The 25,224-nt window shown below is 42.6% G+C and overlaps 1 protein-coding gene across 1 annotated transcript in view; it reads left to right on the top strand.

Annotated features, from left to right (window-relative positions):
* Positions 1 to 4,902: 4,902 nt before the first annotated feature.
* LOC125889349 (protein jagged-1b) overlaps positions 4,903 to 25,224 on the top strand; it is a 65,063-nt gene continuing 44,741 nt past the window's right edge. The window contains exons 1-2 of the mRNA XM_049577230.1: positions 4,903 to 6,191; positions 13,790 to 14,128. Of these exons, the coding sequence (XP_049433187.1) occupies positions 6,033 to 6,191; positions 13,790 to 14,128 (498 nt within the window). The 5' untranslated portion in view covers positions 4,903 to 6,032. The remainder of the gene's footprint in view (positions 6,192 to 13,789; positions 14,129 to 25,224) is intronic.

Genomic DNA, 25,224 nt, shown 5'->3' with positions numbered 1-25,224 from the left:
GCATCTCAAAGCAGTTTGTCACTTATGCAGTCATCAGTCTTTGTTGAAAAATAAATTATAGACATCTCAGTAGATGAAGAGCAAAAATGTTCATTTTGTTACCTCAGTTTTTAACTCCATTTTTAAATTTGCCTTCACATGCAATTCTGCTGAGTGTCCAAGTCATACTGGGAAGGCGGTTGATGTTTTCTCACTTGGCAGGTAGCTCAGCAAGGTCATGACTTGCCCTTGGTGTTCAGGGTTGTGAGTTTGAGCCCCAGGTGATGCAGACTAATACACATGCTAATGCCTGCTCAGGCAGTATGCTACATGCATTAGAGATACAAGATTTCTAAGATAAATATATAATTGAAAAGTTTTAAATACTTCTGATCCAGGCAGTTCTGCTGACCTTCCTCTTGTTTTTTCCAACCCCCTCCTCTACGTTTTGCTCTCCCTTAAAAATGCCCTAACTTGACTCACCATAATAATTGTCTATTAGCCAGCAGAGCAGTTCAGAAGAGGGTGGAGAGCAGGAGAGAAGGGCATCCATGTCATGCAACAAAAGTCCTGGGCTGGGCTCAATCTCAGGACTGCCAGCTGCACATATTTTCTACAAAAATGAGACTTCCTAGAAAATTGGATTCTTAAGCCTCAGACAAAAAAAATCCATTAGTCCTATATTTATTAGAAACTCTAATCACTTTGTTCAGAGGATTTGTGGTCTCCATACAAATCATTATATCCCTCCTGCTTGTAATAGTCTTTTAATTTGTGCTTCGAAGTACACAGTACATGTCCAAACTAATCTGATCTTTATTTGTCCTTTGTGCTTTTGAGACGGATTACTTATTTGAAAAATCAATTAGATTGCATCATTTACCAGCTGGTCTTCGGCCATCATGATTTGCCCTTTTTTTGTGTGTATCGTAGCATTTGCTTCATCTGTCTCTGTGACAGTAATTCAGGAACCAGAGAACATAAAGGTTGGGTTGTAAGATAAGATGAATCTGTATTTATCCTGAGGGAAATTGCTGTGCAGCAGCTGCTATACAAAGTGGAAAGAGTGCAAATATAAAAAGGGGGGTCTCACTGACACCAAATTAAATGTGAAATGATATGATTTTATTATGAATTTAATCACTGAGCCCAGGGAACACACCTATAGCTTTAGGGCTGATGTGTGCAGAAAATCCTAATTCTGCTATCTGAGACCTCTGTGGTTTCTAGTTTTGAGAGTTGTTCCTGTAAAGCAATGCTTCCCAACTGGTGGGTCGCGGTCCAAAAGCGGGTCTTGGGTCCATTCTAAATAATGATAATAATATAATAATAATGATCTTTATTTCTAAAGCACTTTTCAAAACAGACTAAGAAAGTGCCTTACATGTCAATAATTAAAACAGAAGACATGAAAACAACTTTTAAAAGAACTGATAAAAACACTTCAGTGTATAAAACTGAGGAAATAAAGACAGTCTAAGTTAACTTAAATTTAAATTCATTTAAAATCAGGAAAAGCTCTACAATGAAAGTTTATTTTAAGAAGGGGCTCATAAGATATCACTGACTTGGCTGACCTGATTTTCTTGGGCAGACTGTTCAAGAGCCCTGACAGCAAATGCTCTGTCCCCTTAGTTTTTAGCCAGGCCCCTGGAACAGACAAAGGACCTCAAAGTACATCCTGGTATGCACAGCACTAAGAGGTTGGAGGTATAGCTGTGAGAGAGACCATAAAGAGCCTTGAAAAGCATCAATAATATCTTAAAATCTGTTCTAAAACATACTGGGAGCCAGTGTAAAGAGGCTAAAACTGGAGTGATGTGATCCCGTCTCTTGGGTCTGGATAAAAGCCTGGCAGCGGAATTCACAATTATAATCTGCAACACAACTTTTAATTCAAGATGTCAGATGAATGTAGTAAAGTTAAAAGAACCTTAGGTGTATTTGTCTTTGTAATGTGGAGTAAAACTAAAATGTGGCATAAAATTTAAATACTAAAAACGCATAATATGCAATTTTTTTCCGCTTTCAATCAAAACAAATCAAAAGAGGGAGCAATTGCATTGCAATCAATTTCTCCCGGTTAGGATTCCTTCAGTGTTTACCGTTGAGACATTTTTTAAAAGGAGCTGAAATATCCGCAGAGGTTAAACCTGTAAAAACATTGAATAAAGCAGTTTCACGTTACAAACAGGTGTTTCTCCGACTCATTTCGGCACATCATGGAGGGGCTGCTAGCCCAGCATCTGCTACTGTTTGCTCACTTATTTTCTCTGATAACTGAAAACCCGGACATTCAGGAGCTATTTAGAGGAAACAAAGTAATTCACCAAAGATTCTTCCGCCACAAAACCAATTGACCATGTGATTTAAACTAATAAAAACACTAAATAAAGCAGTTTCACATTGAAAAGTAGTGTTTTCTTTGGTGCTGTTCGGCACAGCAGGGGCTGGAAACGTTTGCTCAGCTTGTTTCTCTGCTAACTTAAGATCCAGACGCCCAATTACTTAAAATCCTTCATCTGGTTAAAATATATACAAAGCTAAAAAAGACCAAGATCTACAAAGTGTATCATAAAAATGTGGCTTAAAACTGGATAAAAAGTCCATTTATGACAGCAGCTTGCAGACAACCGCAGCCCAGACACAGGCACAAAGGGGGATATGACAATAATGAAGCCACTGACAGTCAACAGCGACCAAATGACACAGGCCATGTCCTTAATTAAACTGACAGATTTCTTGGGGTTTGAAAATTGTTGGAAACATTTGGGATAATGTGAGTATTACGACTTTGCCAAATATATAACACTGGTTTAGTTGTTTTTAGACATTTCAGTGTGGAAAAGTTACATATAGGTTCTTACGTAAAGTAAAAGTACCTCAGAATTCTTGTGTTGTAGGCCTCCTTTGTACACAGTGTTTGTGAGTAATCTGAACAAATATCTAATGAATGCAAATGGTTACAATTGTCTGGAGGTTGCCAATTAGTAAATGCCTGCTGTGTGTTTTGCAGCACACCCTCAGAGGCCTCTGCACACTGTAGTAATTACAGGCCAATAAGGACCACCACCTCCTCTCAGAGGCTGGATTGATGAGTGTGGGGCAGAGTGATGTGTGATTTAGGCCTGAAAAGCTTAATTTAGACCCATGCTATCGACTGTGCCCCGTGAACACAGGGCCTCCCTGTTGTGGACTTAAACTGTGGCCGGAGTAATTGTCTTCAGGTCAGTTCAACAGCGTACGCAGAAATGCACATTCTTCTGTAGTTTCCCAAGCCTTTCCACACTCCCTTATTTTGCCTTGAGAAAGCACTGACCTTAGCCACCAGGGCGCCATGTGTGAGTGAGTGAGGGAGAGAGAGAGAGAGAGAGTAGTGTGTGTGTGTGTGTGTGTGTGTGTGTGTTGCATGCTCTTGGCAACATGCCTAGTGCCTTCCCATTCACCAACACAGTGATCTTTCAGTTGCAGGGACTGAAAGGCAACTTCTACTTATCCTGGGAGCTAATCGTTAGAGATGTATCTGGGTGTGAGATCAAAAATCCGCTTGTGATGTTGCATACTTGCATCCACGGGCACTCTTTGATATTTAGTCTACTGTGTAGGATTTAGTGGCATAAGGCTGTGAGGTTACAGATTGCACCTAACTGAGACTTCTCTCTTGTGCCAAGGCTGTAGGAGAACTATGTTGGATAACGTGGATGGTCCTGTCTAGAGACAGTGTTTGGTTCATCAGTTCGGAGCTACTTTAGAACAACGTGTCAGACTCCCTATGTAGATCATGGATGTACAAAGACAACTGACACGGGATGACGTGGTGGTGATTTTGCAAAACGTCACTTGAATTAACACGCACTGACCAAGAAGAGGCCCAAAAAGCAGGCCTACAAAAAGGTGCAAACCAAATAGCCTTAAAGAGACACAAATGACTACAAAGAGACAAAAAAATGGATGTGTAACTACAAAGAGGCGCAAAACAACAGCAAGAGGCTAAACAGCATCTTGCCCCTGTGTGGAGAGGTGGTGGGGCCTTTTGCATGTCTGAGCCCAGGGCCGAACTTTCTCGCAACCTGTCCATGCTCTCATTAAGGTCTAACTGTCTTCTGTGGACTCAGTGGGGATCAATAAATTGTGCATCTTAAGTTTCTTCACAAAATGACACGTGTGACCATTAGATGGTGCCAAATACACAACTCACAACACTTCCCTGGCGGTAACGAGACGCACAGAGTGAAGAAGTTCCAGGTGTTTGGTGACTCTTCTTCCTCAGGTGAACCTCACACTGCAGCCCCGGAGCAGACCCACTGATGTCTTCGTGTTTCCGGATGGTTGGTTAGAATTCAGCTCGTGTTTGGAGGTCACTGCTCCGCTATGCAAATCAACCCCTCTGCTCCTTAAGAGCCCTCTGTTCTGCTCCGGGGGTCAATGCAGAGTGCCAGGCCGCGGAAACACCAGCGGTTGTCAGGGAAGCTCTTGAGCAACAGGGCCTTGGAGGAGGGAGGCAGAATCTCATTAGATTTCCTCCGATGAAGAAGGTACATTGTTTGGAGGTCCTGGATCCGACAAGACGAGCCCTGGAAGTCAGACGTGGAAAATATGCCATGTGACCGGTGCCAGTATTCAAAAAGATGCCTATACACCCTACAATTCTCTTTTATATTAATGCGCTCAGCCGGTTAGTATTTATTGCAGCCGGCGGCATCATTAAGCAGCGGCATGTGAGCACAGTTCAGACCGGCAGCTGTTGAAACAAGTCTGATCACAAATGCGAGCTTGCTGGTCACATTTAATAAGAAATAAGGTGTGCAGGAGGGCGTTAGGCACCTGCGTCACGTGTGCTCTGACCGTGCGCGCATCAGCCAGTCACCTTTAAGAAAAAAGACTCTCCAAAGTTGCCAGTTTCGTGTCTTTTCTTGTCTGTTTTGGTCAATATACTTCTGAATAACTTCAATGTCACCATCCACAGGAGAGCGGCATTTTAATTATGGGGTGCTACGGCTTCAAACGCCTATAGAAACTTTCCCATTCAGAGGCCGCCCGAGCAAAACTGTGAAAAACAGTTAATTGGAGCGGCGGAGCTTTGAAGCGAGCAAAGGCCTGAAACTGGAGGAGAGGGACCTGCGAGGTTCTACAATAGGTAAAGAGGAAATAGAAAACCCACGGAGGGGAACTGAAACCGTTCAGGTTAATCCCATGTGTAAATGTGACAAAAAAGTGAGGAAAAAAAGTTTTGGGTTGGTCCGCAGGTTGCGCAAAGTGTACAGACAGGGAGAGGGATGAGCGCATTGGTGCGCGCTGGGAACCATCCGGACAAGGGCTGAAAGACGGATATTCCCTGCCTCAGGACACACCCTCCATGCTCTCCCTCTCTCTGTCTCTCTCTCTCATTGTTTCCCACACTGACTGTGTTGCCGCCGGGCTTCGTATCGGGTTAACAAATGACCAACCAGCCGCACAGATGAGAAGGGCGCAAAGTGAAATCATTCCGCTGGAGAGACGCAACTTTGGTGCCTGCTTTCACGCACTCATCACGACGTGGGATGTTATTAGGTTTCTTTTTCAGTTTTTCTGTGTGGCTTGATCAGGCTTGGAGAGAGACAGAAGAAGGAGAAGAGAGAGTGTGAGCTAATTGGGATGAGAGTTCAAGTGAAGTGAGCCGGCAGATTGGACCTTTAAAGCCTCTTAACGCAGGTGGTGGGAGGAATACAGCGCAAGGGGAGTGTGTTTGTGTGCCCTGTAGGTGTTTGTGTGCATGTGTCATTCCCAGTGGAAATCCACCCTGGACACAGCGGCAAGGGGGTGATCAGGTGTGTGTGTTTGTGGGTCTGTGGGTTGGTAATAAATCCAAGCTGGTTCCAAGGCAGAGGTAGTTATGGTTTCTCTGACCTGGACGCGATGAAGTGACTCTGCGGGAGTTTCAGGGTTTAAGACCGGAGAGTAGGAGAGCTGGGCGGACGGACGGACGCAGCGAGGGAGGAGGAGGGGGACACCACCATCACCAGCACCGCCGCCGCCAAAGCGCACAACACGGTCCCCAATCCACTGACGCAGGGATGGAGAGCACAAGAGCGCACAGGCTGACTCGGGTGGATCCCAGGAACGGGAGCGGAAAGATCACCGGGAAGCCAGACATGAGGAGTGACCGACACCGTGAACACCTCCACCTGCAGCGGACTGTGATTTTTCTCGCCGCGCTCACGATACAACCACAGGTAAGCCACCGATTAAGTGCTATTTCGGGCGGCATGCCCTTAAACCCTCGTGGCGGACTTTTAACTGTGGTTAAGCCTGTATTTCTCATCACAGCTGCGTGAAAACGGTCAATAATGGAGTCCATACACACTGTCCCTTCCCTCTTTGTGCTGCCCTCATTCTGCTCCTACATGGCGCTGTGCCCACCTGTTGTTTCAGCCCGCTGGTGCCTATTATCCCACGCAACTGAAAACTACTGTGGTCGTGTTTTAGAAGCATGGGGTGCAAATGTCACAGCAAAATATGTGTTTGCATACAAATATTACAGCTAAATCACATTTTCATCATTATAAATAAGTCACTATTTATTATTATAGCCTATGCCAAACAGAATATAATGAGGCAGAGAACATTAATCAAGCATGATAAGAGGTTAAAGCTGATTTAATTTTGGGTATTCAGTGCTGAATAAAACCCTAAAGTCTTCTTGAGGGACTGTGATGGCTCCTCAGTGAAATAATGGAGAATCAAAAGCACCTTAATTACGCACCACACCCCCTTATTACAGCTTCCACTTCTTGTTCGCTGGTTAATAAAGGAGTGACTGCATCTGCATTTCTCTGCATCTCCATCTTTAGCACATTTGCCCACTGGTGCATTGTCTATATATATATTTATATATTTATTTTACAATTATCAGCCACTTTCTGACTGTTCCTTATCACCTCTGTCATTATATCCCATGGTTGCATGGATGCAGACTTTCTTTTGTGTGTTATAAAGCTTTATAGATTACAGCATGGTCACTGCAGCAACTTGTATAAATGCATCTGGCAAGCTGCTCATGGTATTGTGGGCATTATTGTGGCAGCATGGAAAGCTTTTGTTTCTATGCCAACATCATATCGGGCATGAAGGTGCAAAACCACAAAATATTTTTCCCTTTCTTTGCCCTGCGAGCTGTCAAGAAGCTGCTGGCCTGATCAGGATGTGTGACAGGACCCAGCAGTAGCAAGAACAGGCCCAGAGGTGCTCTTCAGTGTGCACATGTGTGTGTCTGTGAGTGTGTGCGCGTGTTTTTTCTAAACACTGAGCTCACATCCAGCATCTGTGTCTTGGGTGTGTGTAGAGCCTGGGGGCCACAGCCGAGTAAACTCCAGGGCGTGTGAATGTTGAACGTTCGGGCAGCTCTGCATGTCTCTCTCCGCACCTCTGCAACCTCTTCACAGCTGAAGAACAACACACTCCACTCCCTCCATTCTCTGACTGCACTGCAGTGAGAAACACACACTCTGGATCCACTGCTGCTGCTGGTGACTATTTATTAATGCAGGAGGCAGGAGGCCATGTTCATGAGGAGGTACCCAGAGCTGCTTAGAAATTAGTGGTTCATAAGTGAAGCTTATTGACTGTCCAGTGGTCACTTCATGTTGTCTGTTGTCCACTTTATCATTCCCAGGTCTCACACTGTAGCGTAGTGTGAGCAGATACTGTGACAATGTAAATTTTAGCTTTGCAAAATCATTTTCAGTTTGCCAGATCCAAAAGGTAAAATTTGATTAGTTCACACTCCGTCATTAGATTTCTCTAATATGTGTCTCGCTTCAGTGGCATAAACTGTTTCCCACAAAACAGAGCGTGTATTTGTTGGAGTCTTGATAAGCAAAAGATCTTAGAACTGAAGAAAATCAATTTTCCAAAGAAAATCAATTGTAAGTAAATTTTTTCTAAAAAGAAAACCTGTTCCTCTAACAAGAGTTCAACAGATCCCTCCAGATGTAGGGGTAGATTTCAGGGGATGGGGGTCAGTATTTAGAACACATGCATTTGTCCCCCAAAATGAAAACATGAAAGGAGCAGAGGACCTTTATCTCAACAAAAGTTAAGACACGTATACCATAAATTTGTGCAGAGAGGGCACAAATTGGTGCATAAGAATCCACTAGAATTTAAGTGTTGATGCCAAAAATGTTCTTGTAGAGGATGCCCCAAACCTTCTACCTCATATATGTCCCCCCTCAATGTTGAAACAAAACCTGTGCCCTTGCCTCCAGATCAGTTTCAGTGTGACTTGACAAGGTGTAGAGATGCTGATTGACGTACAATAATACAGGGCTGCAATCAAGAAATATTTTCATTATCAGTTAATCTGCTAAATACTGTCCATTATTACCTCTGCCAAGGAGGTTATGTTTTCGCCGGCGTTAGTCTATTTGTCTGTCTGTTTGTTTGTCTGCAAAATAACTCAAAAAGTTCTGAATGGATTTTGATTTAATTTTCAGGAAAGGTTGATAATGGGACAAGGAACAGATGATAAAATTTTGGTGGTGATCAGTTGAAGCGAAGTGGATAAAATAATTAGATGGCAGGAAATCCGAGCTGCCTAGCGGAGGTCTGCGCTCTCCGAGTGTTTTCCTAGTTTGGTCTGTAATATGTCAGAAAATAGTTTAAATGCTGACACAAGTTTACAAGTCTAAAGTGACTTCTATCAAAAGCTTGTTTTGGCCGAACAATAATTCTAAACCCAAAGATACTCAGTTTATTATCATAACAGACAACGTAAAACAGGAAGTCTTCTCGTTTGGCACTTTTTTCCAACTATCTTTATTAGTTTCTACACGTAAGTAAACTGTAGTCACAAAAACAGTGAAAGAAACAGGGTTCTGTGATGTCTTTAAGAACCACCATCTCACTCCCAACCATCCATTCATTTTTACTGAAAATTAACTTAAATGATTAATCGATTATTATCAAAAGTGTTTCCCATAAGTTTTCTGTTGATCATATAATAGATGAACTGAGCATTTGCAGTGACACAAAACTTGTATTTTAAAGCAGGGGTGTCAAACTCATTTTAGTTTCTGGGACTCATACAGCCCAATTTGATCTCAGATGGGCCGGACCAATGTAACCAACCTGTAAGTACCATCAGCTTCAAGTAGATTCTGTAGATGTTCATCCTTTTGCAAAACAGATAAACAGCCTGAGGTGTCTAAAGTAAAATAAGTGCAATTTCATCAGTATGTCTCAGTTTTTCCACACCCAGTCAGTCTACTTCACACTGTCATTTCACGTGCACTTATCCACACATTTCCTAATACAGATTCTTTTGAACTGAAGCCGCTGATTGAGAATATTTTGCACAACGTTCACTATCTTTAAACATGGTCACAGTAGATATTCATCGATATATCAGAGAACTGTATTCTGATCAGGGTGGAAAAGCCTCTGAAGCAGAATTTTACATGAAGTATGCATTGTTTAACTTGTGATGTTTAGGCACAAAGAAACTCTCAGGTATACTGAGAGCAAAGTTGTGTCGATTATTGTGAGTCATCCTGACATAGTTCAAATATTTGATGTTTGTCATTCTGTGAGTTTGTTTTGTGCCTTTGGATGGTGTCGTTACAGGGTGAACTACAGTTGTCTTACTCAAACTGCAGCGCTTGATACAAGGAAAAACATTTTACTGAATTATTGTAATTTTCTTTAACTTTCTTTAACTTCTTTTCTTTTCCTTCAACCCTGCGCTCTTTCTCAAACTGCTGGACTACCTTATAACGGTCTCACCTGTCTTTCACAGTTAAACAGAGTTCAGTTACCGAGCCTTAGATGTCTTTAGATGGAGAGGATTTGTTATAAGCCACCCTGAGTTTTGGGTGTAGCAATCCTTTAACTGCCCAAAGCTCTCCTGCAGACATGGTCTGAGCCCCGACTGTCCCTCTCCCTCTCTGTCTCTCTCTCTCTGGTCAGCCTGAGCGCTGAAATGCTGGTATGCAGGGAATGGCTCGGGCAGCAAGAGGAGGAGAGGAAGAAAGGAGGATGTAGAGTGATGAGCGCCACTGTATCTCCACAAGCCTTTTGATGTAGACCAGTTCACCCCCCTCTCCATCTCACTGACCCCTCCCACCTCACCCCCTCACCCCCGCTCAGCTCAGGGACAGGGGCAGGAGAGGGACACGCAAACCAAACACAATGGGGCGACTGAGATCCTGGCCCATGTGCTGGGCAGCAGAGACATGAGAGCGTGTTGGCCGTGGTGATTTCTGTCCATGATGAAGCGCACAGCACCGCGGGGGATATATAACTCTGATTCTCGGACTTAATGAGCGATCGTTAAGTTCGGTGTTTGTGCGAGAATGCCAAAAAGGGGCTGTGAATTATTCAGATTTATTCATCAGTGGGGGTTTCATGGCAAACTGAGATAACAGAGGCTTCATGTTTTTGTGTCTGCAGTTGTTGTAAGAAGCCAAAGCCATTGTTTTATTCTGCTACAGTGACACACAGACAGACAGACAGGAGCACACACACACAAACAAACATGCACGCACATACCTGACCCCGGTGCTCTGAGAATCCCAGGGGGTCTTGTTAACGGTAGTGTGTGTATGTCTGTGTGTATCTGTGTGTCCTCTCCACCCATCTTTAAACAGAGGGAGGGAACACAGAGAAAAGAAAGGGAGACAGATGAAAAGGAGCACGGCAACAATGCAGAGAAGAGTTGATAACCAAAGAAAAAGAAATGACAGGGTTGTTACAGCTTGTTCTCTGATAGAGAAAGAAGGGAGGGAGGAGGAGGAGGAGGAGGAGTACCCTTAGTGTTACTGTCCCCAGGGAAGAGAGAGTGAGAAATAAGAAGGGAGTGGTGGTGGTGACACAAAGGTGGAGTGAAGAAAGAAAGAAAGATGAGAAAGTTGAGAGATTAACAACATTAAGTGGCAGTAGTGTTGTGGTGTCTGCATGATTCGGATGGAAAAATATGATGTGGCCTCTACTGGAGGTCAGACAGAGTTGTGGTGATCAAAGTTATGTCTTGTTAGGCTATCTATATCTTACTTTTAAGGAGAAGATGTCTAAACTGACCGACAGAGTGAAGGGATTCTGGTTCTGTTCTCAGTTTACAGTTAGTGTTTGGTCCTATGCAGCCGTCTGTCATTAATAGTTTTGCTGAATTAGTTCCTTTAGAGTCACGTTCATTTTAAAAATGGTGGTTCTGCACAAAAGTTGCCAAACCATCATCCCCAAAATGGCCTTTAATTTCCTGCAAAAGCTGGAGGTTTGTGTGTCCTTACAGTGGTCATCAGTTATTTCTGATGATGACCATTAACAATAAATGAAGAAGACATGGTGAACCTTCATCTTTGCTGTCTTCATATTTTTGTGGTCTAAATGTTTGATGTCAGGAACAATCTGACAACAATTGAGGAAGTTAGAAGAATAGTCTGTAGAAATATGCTCAATCGCTTTCTTGTGGAGAGTCAGATGAGAACATTGACACCACTCACATGTCTGTACAGTAAATATGGAGCTACAGCCAGGAGATGATCAGCGTAGCTTAGCATAAAGACTGGAAACTGGGGAAAACAGCTAGCCTGGCTCTGTTTAAAAAATCTCTCCAGTAGCACGCCTAAAGCTCACTAATTACCATGTTATATCTCATTTGTTGTACAAAAACCAGAGGGTAAAAACAACAATTTATAGTTGTGTCTGATATTTTCTTTAATCACTGCTGAAAGTCTTCACATCTGCCTCTCTGCAAGAAATCTCTGGTCTCGTCTAGCCTCTGTTACACATGCTTTCATTTTTCACTGAAGGCTTCTTTCATCTGTCTTGCTGAAATACTTCCTGTCCATTTTTGTAATTTAATTGGTATCTACAACCATGTGCGCGGGAACATATTTTTTCTGAAGGGTGCTGCGCAGTGTAAACGCACCCACTTAGGTGAGACGGTTGCCAGCTGCAGACAGCCATTCTAGACCAACAAAAAACAAAGAAAACATTGGTGACAATTCAAGCAGCAATGGTGCCACTAATCTGGTGGGTTTTTTAAGACATTGGTGACAATTCAAGCCATGATTGTGCCACCATAAGCAGTTACTTTAAGCTAGAACAATAAGGTTCAAACGTTACACATCTGTGGTTTGCAGAAGTCTACATTTCGTACATTCATTCTGATGATTTGGTTGAGGAGCTACAGGACTGCTTCTCAGACGTACTCATCATCAGTGGTTTCATTATTCCAAAGTATCTGCGCTCTCTCGCCTCAGACACAATTCATCTTTGGACTGCATGTGCCAAAATTTGTAATATTTCCCTTTCAATGGTGGCGGACATCAGTGTTCTGCTGACTGAAACCACTCACTTCCCCAAGGCAGATCATAATGTTACGTCCGCTCATTATTAGCTCCCATAAAACTCCATCCCAATAGATGTGCCCCCACAGTGGAAGTCCTTCCTGTCCAAGATATTTTATGGCTCTGAAAAGCAGCCCAAAAACTGTCCTGGCACATTTCTGGTCTGTCTTAGTCAGTTCAGTTCAGTTGGCTGCTACTGCAAATTTCTCTTTGAGTTTAACGTACTGCCCCTGACCCTTAAACTTTGACCTCATGTGATGACTCAAACACGTCCTCATTTTAAAAGCCACATCATCTTTAACTTAGCAACAATCTCAGTGACCTGCAGCCTCTGCTTCCTCCACCATGAGGCCACCTGACTTTAAAGGCCCACTGTGAAGGATTTAGGGGGGTGTATTGGCTGAAATTTAATTTAAGATAATAAGTATATTTTCTTAGTGTAGATTCACATGAAAATAAGAATTGTTGTGTTTTTGTTACCTTAGAATGAGCTGTTTAAATCTACATATGGAGCGGATTCCCCTCCACAGAGTTCGCTATGTTGCACTGTCATGTTTCTACAGTAGCCCAGAACAGAAAAACCAAACACTGGCTCTTGATAGGGCCGTTCATGTATTCACGTCAGCCACCATAGTTCTCCTACAAGCTTGGCATACAGGGGAGGTTTCAATTTGCAACCTCATCCGCTAGATGCCACTAAATCCAACACACTAGGCCTTTAAAGCGTGCAGCGTGCAGCATGCAGCATGCAGCAGGCAGCATGCTGTGACCTGAATGTTCACACAAATTTAAATTACCCTACCTGTTGACTTTCTGCATACTGCTGTGAAGCATTAGCCTGAGTGTCAAACTGAAGCTCCCAAAACCTTCAGTCTGACATCGCCTCCATTGAAGGCGATTTACAAGGGGGAGGGAATTTGATTTTTCCCTAACCAATCAGTAGAGATCAACGACTCACCCAGAATCTGACGTCATTAGTATCCATGCCTCGGGGGTGCCGAAAACAAGCGAGCATTGCCCGTTTAAAATGTCTCCGTCGTCGTGCACGCCCAGCTGCATCACCGTTAAATCCAGTTTAGCAGCTTCCTTAATTTGGTCCTCCATTAAGCGAATAGTGGCGAAATACCTCGATAGCATCGTTAATGTGTCTGTAGGATCTGTAGCGGTCGCCATTGTTGCTATCCTCACCAGTTACCCACCGGCGCACAGCTTGACATCAGTGTGGCGCTGATTGGCTAATCGCTAGACCCGCCCCCACCCCCAGCGTTCATTGGTCCTTCCATTGTTTGGACGAGATAAATCGCAAATTCATTGCAGTATGCCAGACCAGAGATGCAAGCCTACTCAGTTGAGTGGGCGGGGTCTATGGTCTGGAACCAGGCTAGTAAAGCATATAACTGCTCATCTTTCCATGCACTGTGCCTGTTTAGTAACCAGCAATGTTAACTCTCTCTTTCCCACCCTTCTCCTCTCTCTGGACTCAGGCTGTGTGTGCAGTCGGGATGTTTGAGCTTCAGATCCATCACTTCCAAAACCCGCTTGGACTTCTGCAGACTGGAGACTGCTGCGACCTCCAGGCCAGTGGGGGGCAGCGCTGCTCTGCCAGGGACCAATGTGACACTTTCTTCCAAGCCTGCCTTAAGGAGTACCAGGCCCGGGTTGTCCCAACCGGAGCCTGCACCTTCGGATCGGGCAGCACAGGGATCCTGGGTGGAAACTCCCAGTCGCTTCGCCACCGAGGACACGATGCAGGAGGAGGAGGAGGAGGAGGAGAGGATGGGACTAATGGACACATTGTCATTCCCTTCAAATACGCATGGCCAGTAAGTACAGGGGCAGTGCTGGTGATCAGTATGGTTACCAAGGGAACAGGCTAAGCTTCAAGTACAACAATACACTCAAACTGAGGCTAGAGTGGAATAACAATGATGAGTTCAGAGTCACATGCTTTTACACCTTTTCTCTCCTCTTGTGTGCGGCTGAAAGTACTGGAGGGCTGGGCGACAAATTAAACACAATAACAAAAACCCCTTTTAAAAAATACTACATGGTATAATTTTATAATCACAGTATTTGTTTAGGTATGGGAATATCCCCCTGTTAAACTAACTAGTTAATGTACATCACAGTGAATTTCAGTAATCCTTTATGGAGACATTTTATTTTTAAGTGACTGCTTTGATTCGTAGTGTTAATCCAGACAATGAAATTATAGCAGAGGTGGGACAACTTGCCCTAAACAAAGAGTAACTTCACAAAGAATCAATACAATTTGTCCCAATCCTACTGGGGAGAAAACAGAGGCACTATTTCACACAGCATTCACCATATATTTAACAAGGCTGGCTATGTTTGAACTGAAATTTTACTTTGACCAAAACTTTGATTAACAACCAAATACCCTTAAATCTAAATACATTTCCAACTTCAGCTGTACTTTGTGTTTAGTGTTAATTAGCAAATGTCAACACACGTTAACTAAGATGGTGGTAAATATTATGAGCTACATGTTAGCATCCCAACTATTGTGTCACCTCACGTGGTCTTTGTCACAGCTAGGAAGTTGCACTTGAACAACCTGAATTTATCGTTCAAAAAGAGAAACCATAAGACGGACAGGACAGATTAAGGACGCTAGTTAACCAGTTAGCACATTAACAACACAAGCTGATGTTGAAAGAACAAAGAATGTTTACTGTAAACTAGCGAACAATTACGATTACAAAATTTTTCTGCTAAAGAAATCTAAGGCTAAAAGAACAAGTTTCTTTTTACCTCACCCCCTCTTGACTTAAGTCATTTGTTTGCTTTCCTCACTTGTCTTTCTCTTCCTGTCCACTGAACAAAACTGCCACAGCACCTCTGCCTGGTCAGACCCCGATTTAACATGCCGAATTGGCCAAAAATAAGTCGACAAGGGCAGACTAGTGCCAACAGTGAAAGACACACCACAAAAACAAGAGCAACAGACACTCATCTGCGGCCCAACATTAGCCAATGGACAACCACCAGCTTGGTGTGTCAGGGACTATAGCATATAGCTCAAGGCAACACTGTGCCATTACAATGATGCATTTTCATATCGTTGGTCTCTAAAACCCTTCAAATTAAACAATTTGAGAAGGGAAACTATCTTTTTTTTAGACTGAGACCAGAACTGTTATCAGGTAGACTTTAATATAAAATGTCAGAAGCCATAAAGGTTGGAAACTGTTTCGACAATCACATACAGCAATAGATGATAAAAGACATTACGCCACAACTATATTATAGAGTCTCATTTATAGTTTGATACTCACTATGTGCTACTACACAATAATGTTTCTCCCTCCTTCCACAGAGTCACATCTTTTCTTTCCTCTGCACCTTTCTGCCCTCTTTCTCCCTCCTTTCCTGCATCCATCCTGAACTTTCTGCACTCAGACTTTTGGTCTTTTCGTTTCCTCCTTTGGGGTGTATCGAACAACCTGCGTCTCGATCACACATCACGCTGCCGGCTGCTCCATCTTGCGTCCTCATTAAAGAGCAGACCAATTAATCTGCCATTAACACAACAGTGGGCGAGTGTGGCCGAGGAGGAGATATCGATTATTCAATCCACCTTACTCTTTCCTCCTCCATTCCTCCCTCTCTCTCCCTTTCTTTATTTCTTTTCCAATTATGTAGGAAAAAAACTGAAAAAACCCTCAAAGATTAGTAAGCAGGATTAAAGGAGTTTTTCCCCCTCACCACACAAATTAATGTGTGTTAACCCCTATAATTGACTATTTGTCTACTATAAATCGTGTTTTACTCTTAAATATGTATAATTAACACACATTATGATGCATTAGATTGGAAATCATCAGTCGAGTAAGTATTTTGATAATCTTTTAAGGTTTAGGCAAAAACGCCCCACTTTTAGTTCAGTGTCACATGTGTTTGAGACGAAATGATCATACAACTGGATAAATGAGACTTGGATTATGGATCTTTTGGTATAGTTTCACTGTTGTTAGCAACGTACCCTCATACAACAGTTCATATGATATCCTATGAAAATGGACACTAAATGGTTCATATGATATCCTACGAATTGGCGCCCCATGAATGGCTTATGTACTCAACGTAAAGTTATGCACTTTCAGAGGTTAGGTTTAGGAGAGTAAAGTTATTGTAATTAGGTTCAGGAAAAGAAACGTGGTGACAACGTACCTTAAAATGACTCAAAGTCCATTCAAAGTCTGGTTCCGAACACCGGTCTCCTTTGGAAGGTCACGGGGGAATGTCTTTATGATCCATTCATGGCCCCAACCTTCTTCCCTGTGGGACCTCTTCCTGCTTTATTCTTTACTCCCATCAGTGCATTGGTCACATGATCACAGCCTTCCAAAATAGGTGGGCTATGCACGGATTACTGGCTCATCATTATGCTGAAATGATTTACAAATGGTCATTATGTGGGTGAATTGCGATCAAAATAAGGTGCGACCCTAATATGTGTATCCCATCATTTCACACGCCTCGGGGTTTCTTTGAGCCCTGAAATACCCACAAGGTCAGGAAAGTGAGAAGCAGTAACAAATATACTCTTAAAGCAGAGCTCTTAAAGTCTAAAAATCCATCAGTCCATCCCTCCATTATCACACATTAGTCGCATCTTTCCTTGAGTCTTTATTTCAGCAATTAATGTGTGTTTATCAATAAAACCAGAGTTAGAGAAAATCCCTTTAAGAGCGGCTTGGCAAGGACACCAAGGAGTGAGCCACGATTTTTCAAGGGATTGCAGAGGTTTTGATGGTTTCTTCGTTTTTCCTCCTGTGGTCTTTTCTTCCTTTCTTTTAGCCTTTGATCGCTCTCAGCATGGCTGCCGTCTGTCTCATAATGAAAGGATAACAGAAATGGCAACAAAAGACCTTATGGCTGTAATTTGATTAATTTCATGTTATGATAATGTTTCTAATATGACACAAAACCCAGGTGAAGCTCCAGCGTGACACACACACACCTTATGTATCCACGCTGACCTGAGCACACACTCACAAGAATGTAACATGCAGTTGGCTTAGGTTTCTTCTTGATTAGTATCAGCCCATTTACCTGTGAGACTCTCTGTCCCAGAGCCAATTATCTTCCCTTATCTGTGTACAGTTTACTTTTGTGTGCGCTTCTGTGTGTGCTGTGTATGTAATGCGTGTGTGTGTCACACTTTTTCCTCCTGTGTGTTGGGGAGGTGTGTGATTGGCAGGTACAGGAGTGTGAGAAAGTTCTCCGTCAGAAAGCCTACCTGGATCAGTTTCAGGGCTGGGCTGCAGGGAGAGAGGGAGGGAGCTGGGACACACAGTGGCAGCATCAGTGCATTTGGGGCTGAAAGGCTCGCTTTATCTGGCCATCTCTGGGAGGTGGAGGGAGGAGGTGGAGGGAGGAGGTGGAGGAAGGGGAGGGAGGGAGGGAGAGAGGGAGAGTGATCCCCCTGCCCCAGGTGAGGGGATGAACAGGTGAGCGTAGTCATTATGAGGAAAGGTGAGCTCTCTCTGTCCCCTGCCCTCCCTCGCTTGGTCTTTCTTTCTTTCTCCCGCTAATCTCCTCGGGGAGATGTGTGCAGTCGAATGTGTGTGTTTCTGTGTTTGCTTATGAATGCGAACAAAGTTGTAATTTGTTGTGTTGTGTTTGTTTTGCGTATAATGTTATCAAGATTGCAGGGAGGGGGTTTCATCCCTGTAAGTCTGTGCAGTGATTGCTCTGGTTAAAGCTCTGGCCGTCTGCTGATGTCTCACTTTTTTTAAACGACTGATTTTATCCAAGTTTCCGTGACATCTAGTACAGATAAAATAGGATTAAATACCAAACAAAAGATCCAGGACCTTGTCTAAGACAACAGGGGAAGGACAGGAGGCGCAAAGGAGCGTTGTACTAATGACAGATAATGGTACTAATTTGTGCATGTAGAAGTACTTTATTTTGAAAATTAGAAATGTATAGAGCTGGGAATTGGTAAGATTTTGTTGACACCAATGCCATTATTGAATCTGCTCATTGGTCCGACTCTTTATTGATTCCCTTATTAACTCCTGATCAATTTTCTGTGTGGGGAAAACAGTAGCCCCAGAAAGGTTTTTCAGCATCTGAACACAGTGATGAAACTGAGTAGAGAGAAGGCATGCACGTGATATTTAGGATATTCAGGATATTTACCCTCAGTTATGGATGTGCTAATTGGTTGGAAAGCAGTGGCACTCGTGTAGAGAGTCAAATACATGCCATTCCTGGTCTTTAGGCCCATGTTGTGGAGAAAGATGTTTCAGCATATTGCTGGTGTTTCTGTCCTCACTTGTTTTATAATTTTACAGGCTGTTGTCATTTGTCTTCGTGAAATTAAGCCACACACATTTTTCTACCTCTCCATCACGACTACTTCTTGTTAGACATGTTAGATGTTGTATGAGAAGATTGGCACCACTCTTATGTCTGTGCATCTAGTATGAAGCTACAGCCTGCAGCTAAGAAAAAGCTTGCGTAGCTCTGTCCAAGGTTTAAACATTCGCCACACAAATTAACATGTTTTGGGCTACTTTGTCTGTTTGATCCATAAAAAACACATGTAAAAACAATTTGGAACAATTCATGAAGTCATGTCTTCCCTGACACATAGGCTGAGCTCCCAACCCAGTTGCCATAAAAAAATGTTGGCATTGAACGTGTCTCCAAACCACAGATACGTTACATTTAAATGCTTTGTACGTATCATATCATTGTTTGTAAACTTTCATTTTACGAAAACCATGAGCACCAGGGAAGACCGTAATTCATTTAGATTTACTGGCATGACGATAAAAGAAATGGCAACTCCCTTCCTCTGAATCTGATTAATTCCTTGATAACCTGGCAAGTTATTTATACTCCGTTAGTCCGCAAGGTTCCACTGATCAAAAGAATCAAAGGGGTTTTTCATAAAAATGAATCCAAGTTGTCAATATTGTTTTGACAGGATAAAGTGATGTTGGGTTGGCATGTTGGGTGCCGTTATCCTCAAGGCAAGCACTGTAAAAAGTGCCAAAACACTCCCTCTCTCTGATGCCGTCTGTCAGAGCTAGGCTATTTTTTATTCAAGTATCATTCATACTATTTCAAATAAACAATCTGATTGTCTTTTCCCATCTTTGCTAAGCAACAGTTTTGCGTAAAAAGAATTTAAGGCCTCTCCAATATAGATATGTCCCAAATATAAGCTTCAGTGCTTTAAGCAAATAATAGCCTGGGCTACTAATTGAAGTTTTACAGTAGTATAGGAGCCATCTATGTCAGCGGGAGGTGAAGAGGATGGTGGATGATATGTCACCTAGCCAAGGTACCTGCCAGGCTGTAGATCATTGTTTGAGACCAACTGAAAAAATAAAAACAAAAAAGGGTTTATTCAGTAAGTCACTGCTTTATTCGCAGCAGCTTATTAGGCGCTAAATGTGGGTATTTTGTGGCACTACGAAACAGGCCCAAAAAGCAGTTGTTTTTTATTGCGACACCGCTGCTTTTCCAGCCATTATTGCACTCTCCAAATGGGGCATTTTACACCAGATCTCTACCTTTTTTAAGATGAATTTTTAGACTTTGTTGGCCCTTATTAGATTAGAATGGGACAACATGCAGTAAGGGGCCACAGTACAGACTCAAACAGTGCCGCAACTGAAACACTAACCCCCCCCCCCCCCCCCCCCCCGCAGCTAACTTGAGTAACTGTGCTGCACATTATCCACAGTGTTTCTGAAATGTGAAGTTTTAACGTGTACGGTACATAAAAATGTGCACATGTAACATATCTGTGGTTTGCTGAAACGTCCAATGTCAACATTTTTTTGTGGTGATTGGGTTGGGAGTTAGGCCTTTGTGTCAGGGAAGACATGCTCGGGAGGGTGTTTTTGTCACTGCCTCTAAACCACATATTGTCATCTTTAGACTTCTGTTTGTGCACAGAATAAACAAAAAGATACATCGTGTTAATTAAGCTTTGTGGGTGTCTTTGTGCTCAGCTCGAGCTCCGCACTTAAATGCAGGTAAATCATGCTGTCAATGGATTCATATGAAAACTAGAATGACAGAGGATATTTCACCATGTCTCTGCTGCTTTCCTTGTCCAGATTTTTGCTTTGCCTCCTGGTCATCACTAATCTTGTGGATTGTCTTAGGGACGTGGCTTCATTTTGACCCCAGCGTTAGAATTGCAGACACTCAGCGGTCTGGGATGTTTTAGCTGCGGCGCCTCTGCTGAGATGGGAAAAGTTCAAAGACTTCATAAATACAAGGTCATTTCTTTAAGCCGTCTCTCTGTTGGTGGTTTCACTGTTGAATCTGTTTGGATGACGATGGGAAACAGAGCGAATTACCCACAGAGAGTTTGTCCCTGATGAATCTGTCTGTCTGATGTAAGTGGGAACAAGTCGGTGAATGGATCAGGAGGATGAATGAAAAGCTAAAGAGACGGCAAAGCTGGCTGGTACCCAAAAGTAAAGATCAGGTGGTGCTTATTCCTCTATATGTATAGATACACCATAATGCTGCTGCTTACCAGACATTGTGGGAACTGAATCTGATGTTTCCTGACCTTTGTCACCCAGAAGTATTTCATCAGGGTCTGGTTAAGGTCTACTCTTTTGTGAAAACGACCTGTGACAAATGACAATATGACAGGTGCTATAGAAATACTGTTAACGTGAAGTGAATGGAGTGAAGTCCCCACTGTTTATAATCCTCATGTCAAGTGTTAAAGCTCATTCATGGTCAGGTTCGCTGCCAGAGGCCATAGCTGACTGTTCCTGGGAAAGACTCACATTGCCTTGTCTCTTGTCACTCCTGTTTAATGTATCGTGTACGTTTGCATAGATATGACTCTGATATATATGTTTCATTATCACAAACTGAGCAAAATGCTAATCCAGGAAGCACATACAGAGCAGGAGGAAGAGAAACACAGTCCATAGACATCTCATTTTGTTCTGATGTTTAGTATCCATACTCAAAGAGGAGTGGGAGCCAGAATACTCAGATTCTTTTTTCTGAAATGGAGATCTTCTGACTATTCCTCATATTTCATTCACAGTTCTAATATTTATAGCGTGTAAGCAAACTATTGTCTTCTAACCATACTGTTTTTAGTTATGCCACAGACAAAATTGTTTATAGTTCCTACCTTGTGACAAATCAACAAAAACATATACTTTCACAGCTCCACCCTTTAGTACCAGATCTGTGTGCTAGGTACCCCAAAAGAGGGGGGACCAAAAATAGGGACCATCCACAACATTTCACAGTGGAACAGAAAACCGGGCTTAACACCTGGTATTAACATGCGTCTCAAGTGATCTGATCTCAGGTGGGTAGAGCTATATACACATTGTGATGTGATTACTCAGACCACTTGGGGAGATGGTCAGGGACGCATTTGACCACATATCTTTTGTAGTATAAACACTAACGCTGTCCTGATATCCCTGACAAGGACAACGTCATCGGTGCAAAATGGGGTAGCTGTTTTGGGGACAGCGTGCTAATGCTCTGTAACTGTGTGACCATCCATTGTTTTGCCTTATGGAAACATGTTGAATTCTGCTGACAGCGATATCGCCAGCTGTGTTGACACAACTGCTAACATGAGTAGCAAGCATGCTGTGTACAGTGCAGCTAGCAGAAGTGTGGACATAATAACTGTGCACGGGGCAGAAACAAAATCTGAACACAAGTGATCATCTGGAGATGCATGGATATAGATAGATAGATAGATAGATAGATAGATAGATAGATACGTAGATGGGAAGACTCCATATCTTGGTAATTTATAACAACAAACAAACAAAAAAACAAGTGACATTATAAATACCTTGAAATACTTGAGTAAATGTACTTTTCCATCACTGGCTGGGATTTTTCGCATGTCTGTGTCTGTCTGTCTTCACTGACAATGAGTCAGTGAAGACAATAATGCAACAAAGACAACTTAAAATAAAAGCTGCAACCCATAATATTAAACTCAGATTAAACTCCACAAATAGTGGCTTTTCAAGAAAAAGTGGTCAGTTTTCACTGGAAGCACTTAACTGTTTTACCAAAGAAATACAATATAGCAATAGATAAGTGAAGATAATTGTTCAGAGTGAGGTCTGCAGAGTATCCACAATAATCGTGACATTGTTTCTGAAAAGGCGTATTGTTGTTGGGTTTCTTCAAGTGTCGTTTGTTGAAGCTCTGAACACCACAAATTACATTCCTCTGACTCGTATTGGCAGACGTGTTAGAGGCAGATAACTGAAAACCTCGACACATAAAATCTAAATCAAGCAGTGCCTGGCTCCGCAGCAGGAGGAGTGAATGAAAAAAAACAACATTTTTTTTTCTTGTAATTTCGTAGAAGCTATCTGCACTTGCATTTAGGTTAACAAAGCACTTCCTCTTCAGTGAAATTTTTTCAGTCAACATGCAAAGTGTGGCCGTCATGCAAATATGTTCAGGTCTAGCTGCTGTGAGCCTCCCATCAGTCTCTGTCTGCTCTACTGTTATTCTACTGCCTTTATCTTCCTTTTTTATTATGTAGAAAAGCTGAAGTGACCTCATTTAAACTAAACAATGGTGGAGGAAGTGCCCAGAGCCTTCATTTCAGTAAAAGCACCAATACAACAATATAAAACAATATCATATTTAAAGTAATAGCACAGAAGTATCATCAGGATGATACACTTACAGTATCAAACTTAAACTTGCCTCTGTGGCTGATATATTATTATATATTATGAGATAGTTGATACTCATGCATCAGTGCATATATGGAGTATTTTATTTCTGTAGGTGGTTGAGGTAGAGCATTTTTAATTACTTTACATGGTTCAGTGGTTCAGTCCAGAGTGTCAAAAGATAAATCTGAGGGGGCCTGAGAAGATTAAGTTCTTCTTTATATTCATTCTTTAGTCTTTGCTGTTTGTATTAAAAAAATGAATATTTTTTCTTAATTAGGCCTCAAACAGTGATTTGAATTAAACCATCTGAGATGTTCAGGGGGTAAAATGTCTCTTTGGTGAAACTACAAACAATTCAATAACATCTGAACTATGACAATAGCCCCCGAGTGCACACACTCAGAGCTAATGTGTAAGTTAGTGAGCTTTAGGTATGCAAGTTGAAGGATTTTGTTACCTTTGAACAGACCTGGGCTCCCCTGGTTCCAGCCTTCATGCTAAGCCAAAGATTGCCAATAGGGCCACTACATCCACGCCAGCGTGATTTTAGATAGTATGCTGGCGTCTTGGAAGCAAAAGAAGCACGACGGGTGTGATGTGTAACACAGCAGTGTCTGGTTTTATCTGTAACATATACATTGGCAGAGCTTTTTAAACAATAACTTTGGCATAACATGGCAATAACATCATTTAGCATCCCTGTTACATGGCGGTTGATCTCGTCCTCCACTCGGTTGCTAAGGAGCTCCTGGACCTTATTGTCCGGCCATTTTGCAGACATTTTTGGCTGCTGTTCTTCTTTGAGTTAGCTGCTAACAGCTTCCAGCTACTTTTAAATCTCCCAATGGTGGATTGGAATTCATGCATGGTCCCATCCTGCTGACTGTCCCTTCTATACACTCCTTGGTTCTGCCCCCCCCCCCCCCCCCCCCCCTTACACGACCGTACCTTTTATAAAAAATGATGAGGCTGTGCCACCTTCCCACCTTGAACAGGAGTGTAAAGGGGGCTTTGGCTAACTGTCTGCTGGCTGTAGCTTAATATTTAGCATACACACAGAGTGGTGTCAATCTTATCATCTAACTCTCGGCAACAAAGCAAATAAGTGTATTTCCCAAAGTGTCAAACTTTTATTTAATATCCCTCACTGAAATTAAGTGATGTAGAAGTATGAAGTAGCATAAAATGAAAATACTCACGTACCTCTGAATTTCACTTCAAGGTGGAGTCAGTGATTCTGGAGAAAGATATTCCCTGTGGAGTTCAGCATGATAGCATGAGCCAGGTTTACTGTCCCTCTTGTTCCCTTTGCCTTTCTTAATGTATCCAAGGCTTTTCCCCTGTCCTGTGCTCGAGCACAGCATGACAGAGTTGTTTGTTTCTGATTTACAGAGCCAGGGCTGTGTATGAACATCAGATTTTCTTTTCAGCACACATACAGAACAGACAGCGGGCAGGCTGTGAGGAGATGTTCACTGCATTTGACACAAAGTGTAGTGGATTAAAATCTCTGACTGCACATTTCAATACTGGATTGAGTAACTTCTAATCACTGAAACAGATCAGAGGAGACTCTATTCCATCATATAGGCAAGGACACACACACACACACACACACACACACACACACACACACACACACACTCTGACACACACATGTGGTTGTAACCTGTGCATTCCTGCTGTGTGGGAGCCGAACAGGGGGAAGTCAGTGAAGAGAAACGAAAGGAGAGGAGAATAGTTGGAGCTTTCTTTCTCTCCCGAGTCTCTCTTTCACTCTTTCTCCTGCTGTCGTTTGTTCCTCTCCTCTCTTTTGTCCCCTAATTGACTCTCCTATGCAGCCTTGCATACCTGCATGTACGCTGATACTGTTGTGCACATCGTTTGTACACACAAACCTGCAGGCTTGCACATAGACACACACACACACACTTTGTGACTCACCCAAACACAGATCACAAATTCATCAGCCAACACACACAAAAAACACAACGGAGGTTAATTCCATCCGGGATGTGGAGCTTGTGTTTTTTAGAGATAAGTTAATAACTCGGGGGTAAACGTCTCAAGGGAAGCATGTTTTAATGATTTCATTTGTGTGCAAATTGGATTGAGGGTAGGAGTCTCTTTATTAGGAGAGAAAAGAAGCAAAGGAAGCTTGATTTACATGATCGCAGTGAAATTACAGTTTGTGGATGTCATTGTGTGTCATTGAATGCAGA

The sequence above is a fragment of the Epinephelus fuscoguttatus genome, linkage group LG5 (assembly GCF_011397635.1).
Source record: "Epinephelus fuscoguttatus linkage group LG5, E.fuscoguttatus.final_Chr_v1".
NCBI lineage: Eukaryota > Metazoa > Chordata > Actinopteri > Perciformes > Serranidae > Epinephelus > Epinephelus fuscoguttatus.
Note: the sequence above shows the minus strand (reverse complement) of the source record. Positions and strands in the feature narration are given on the sequence as shown.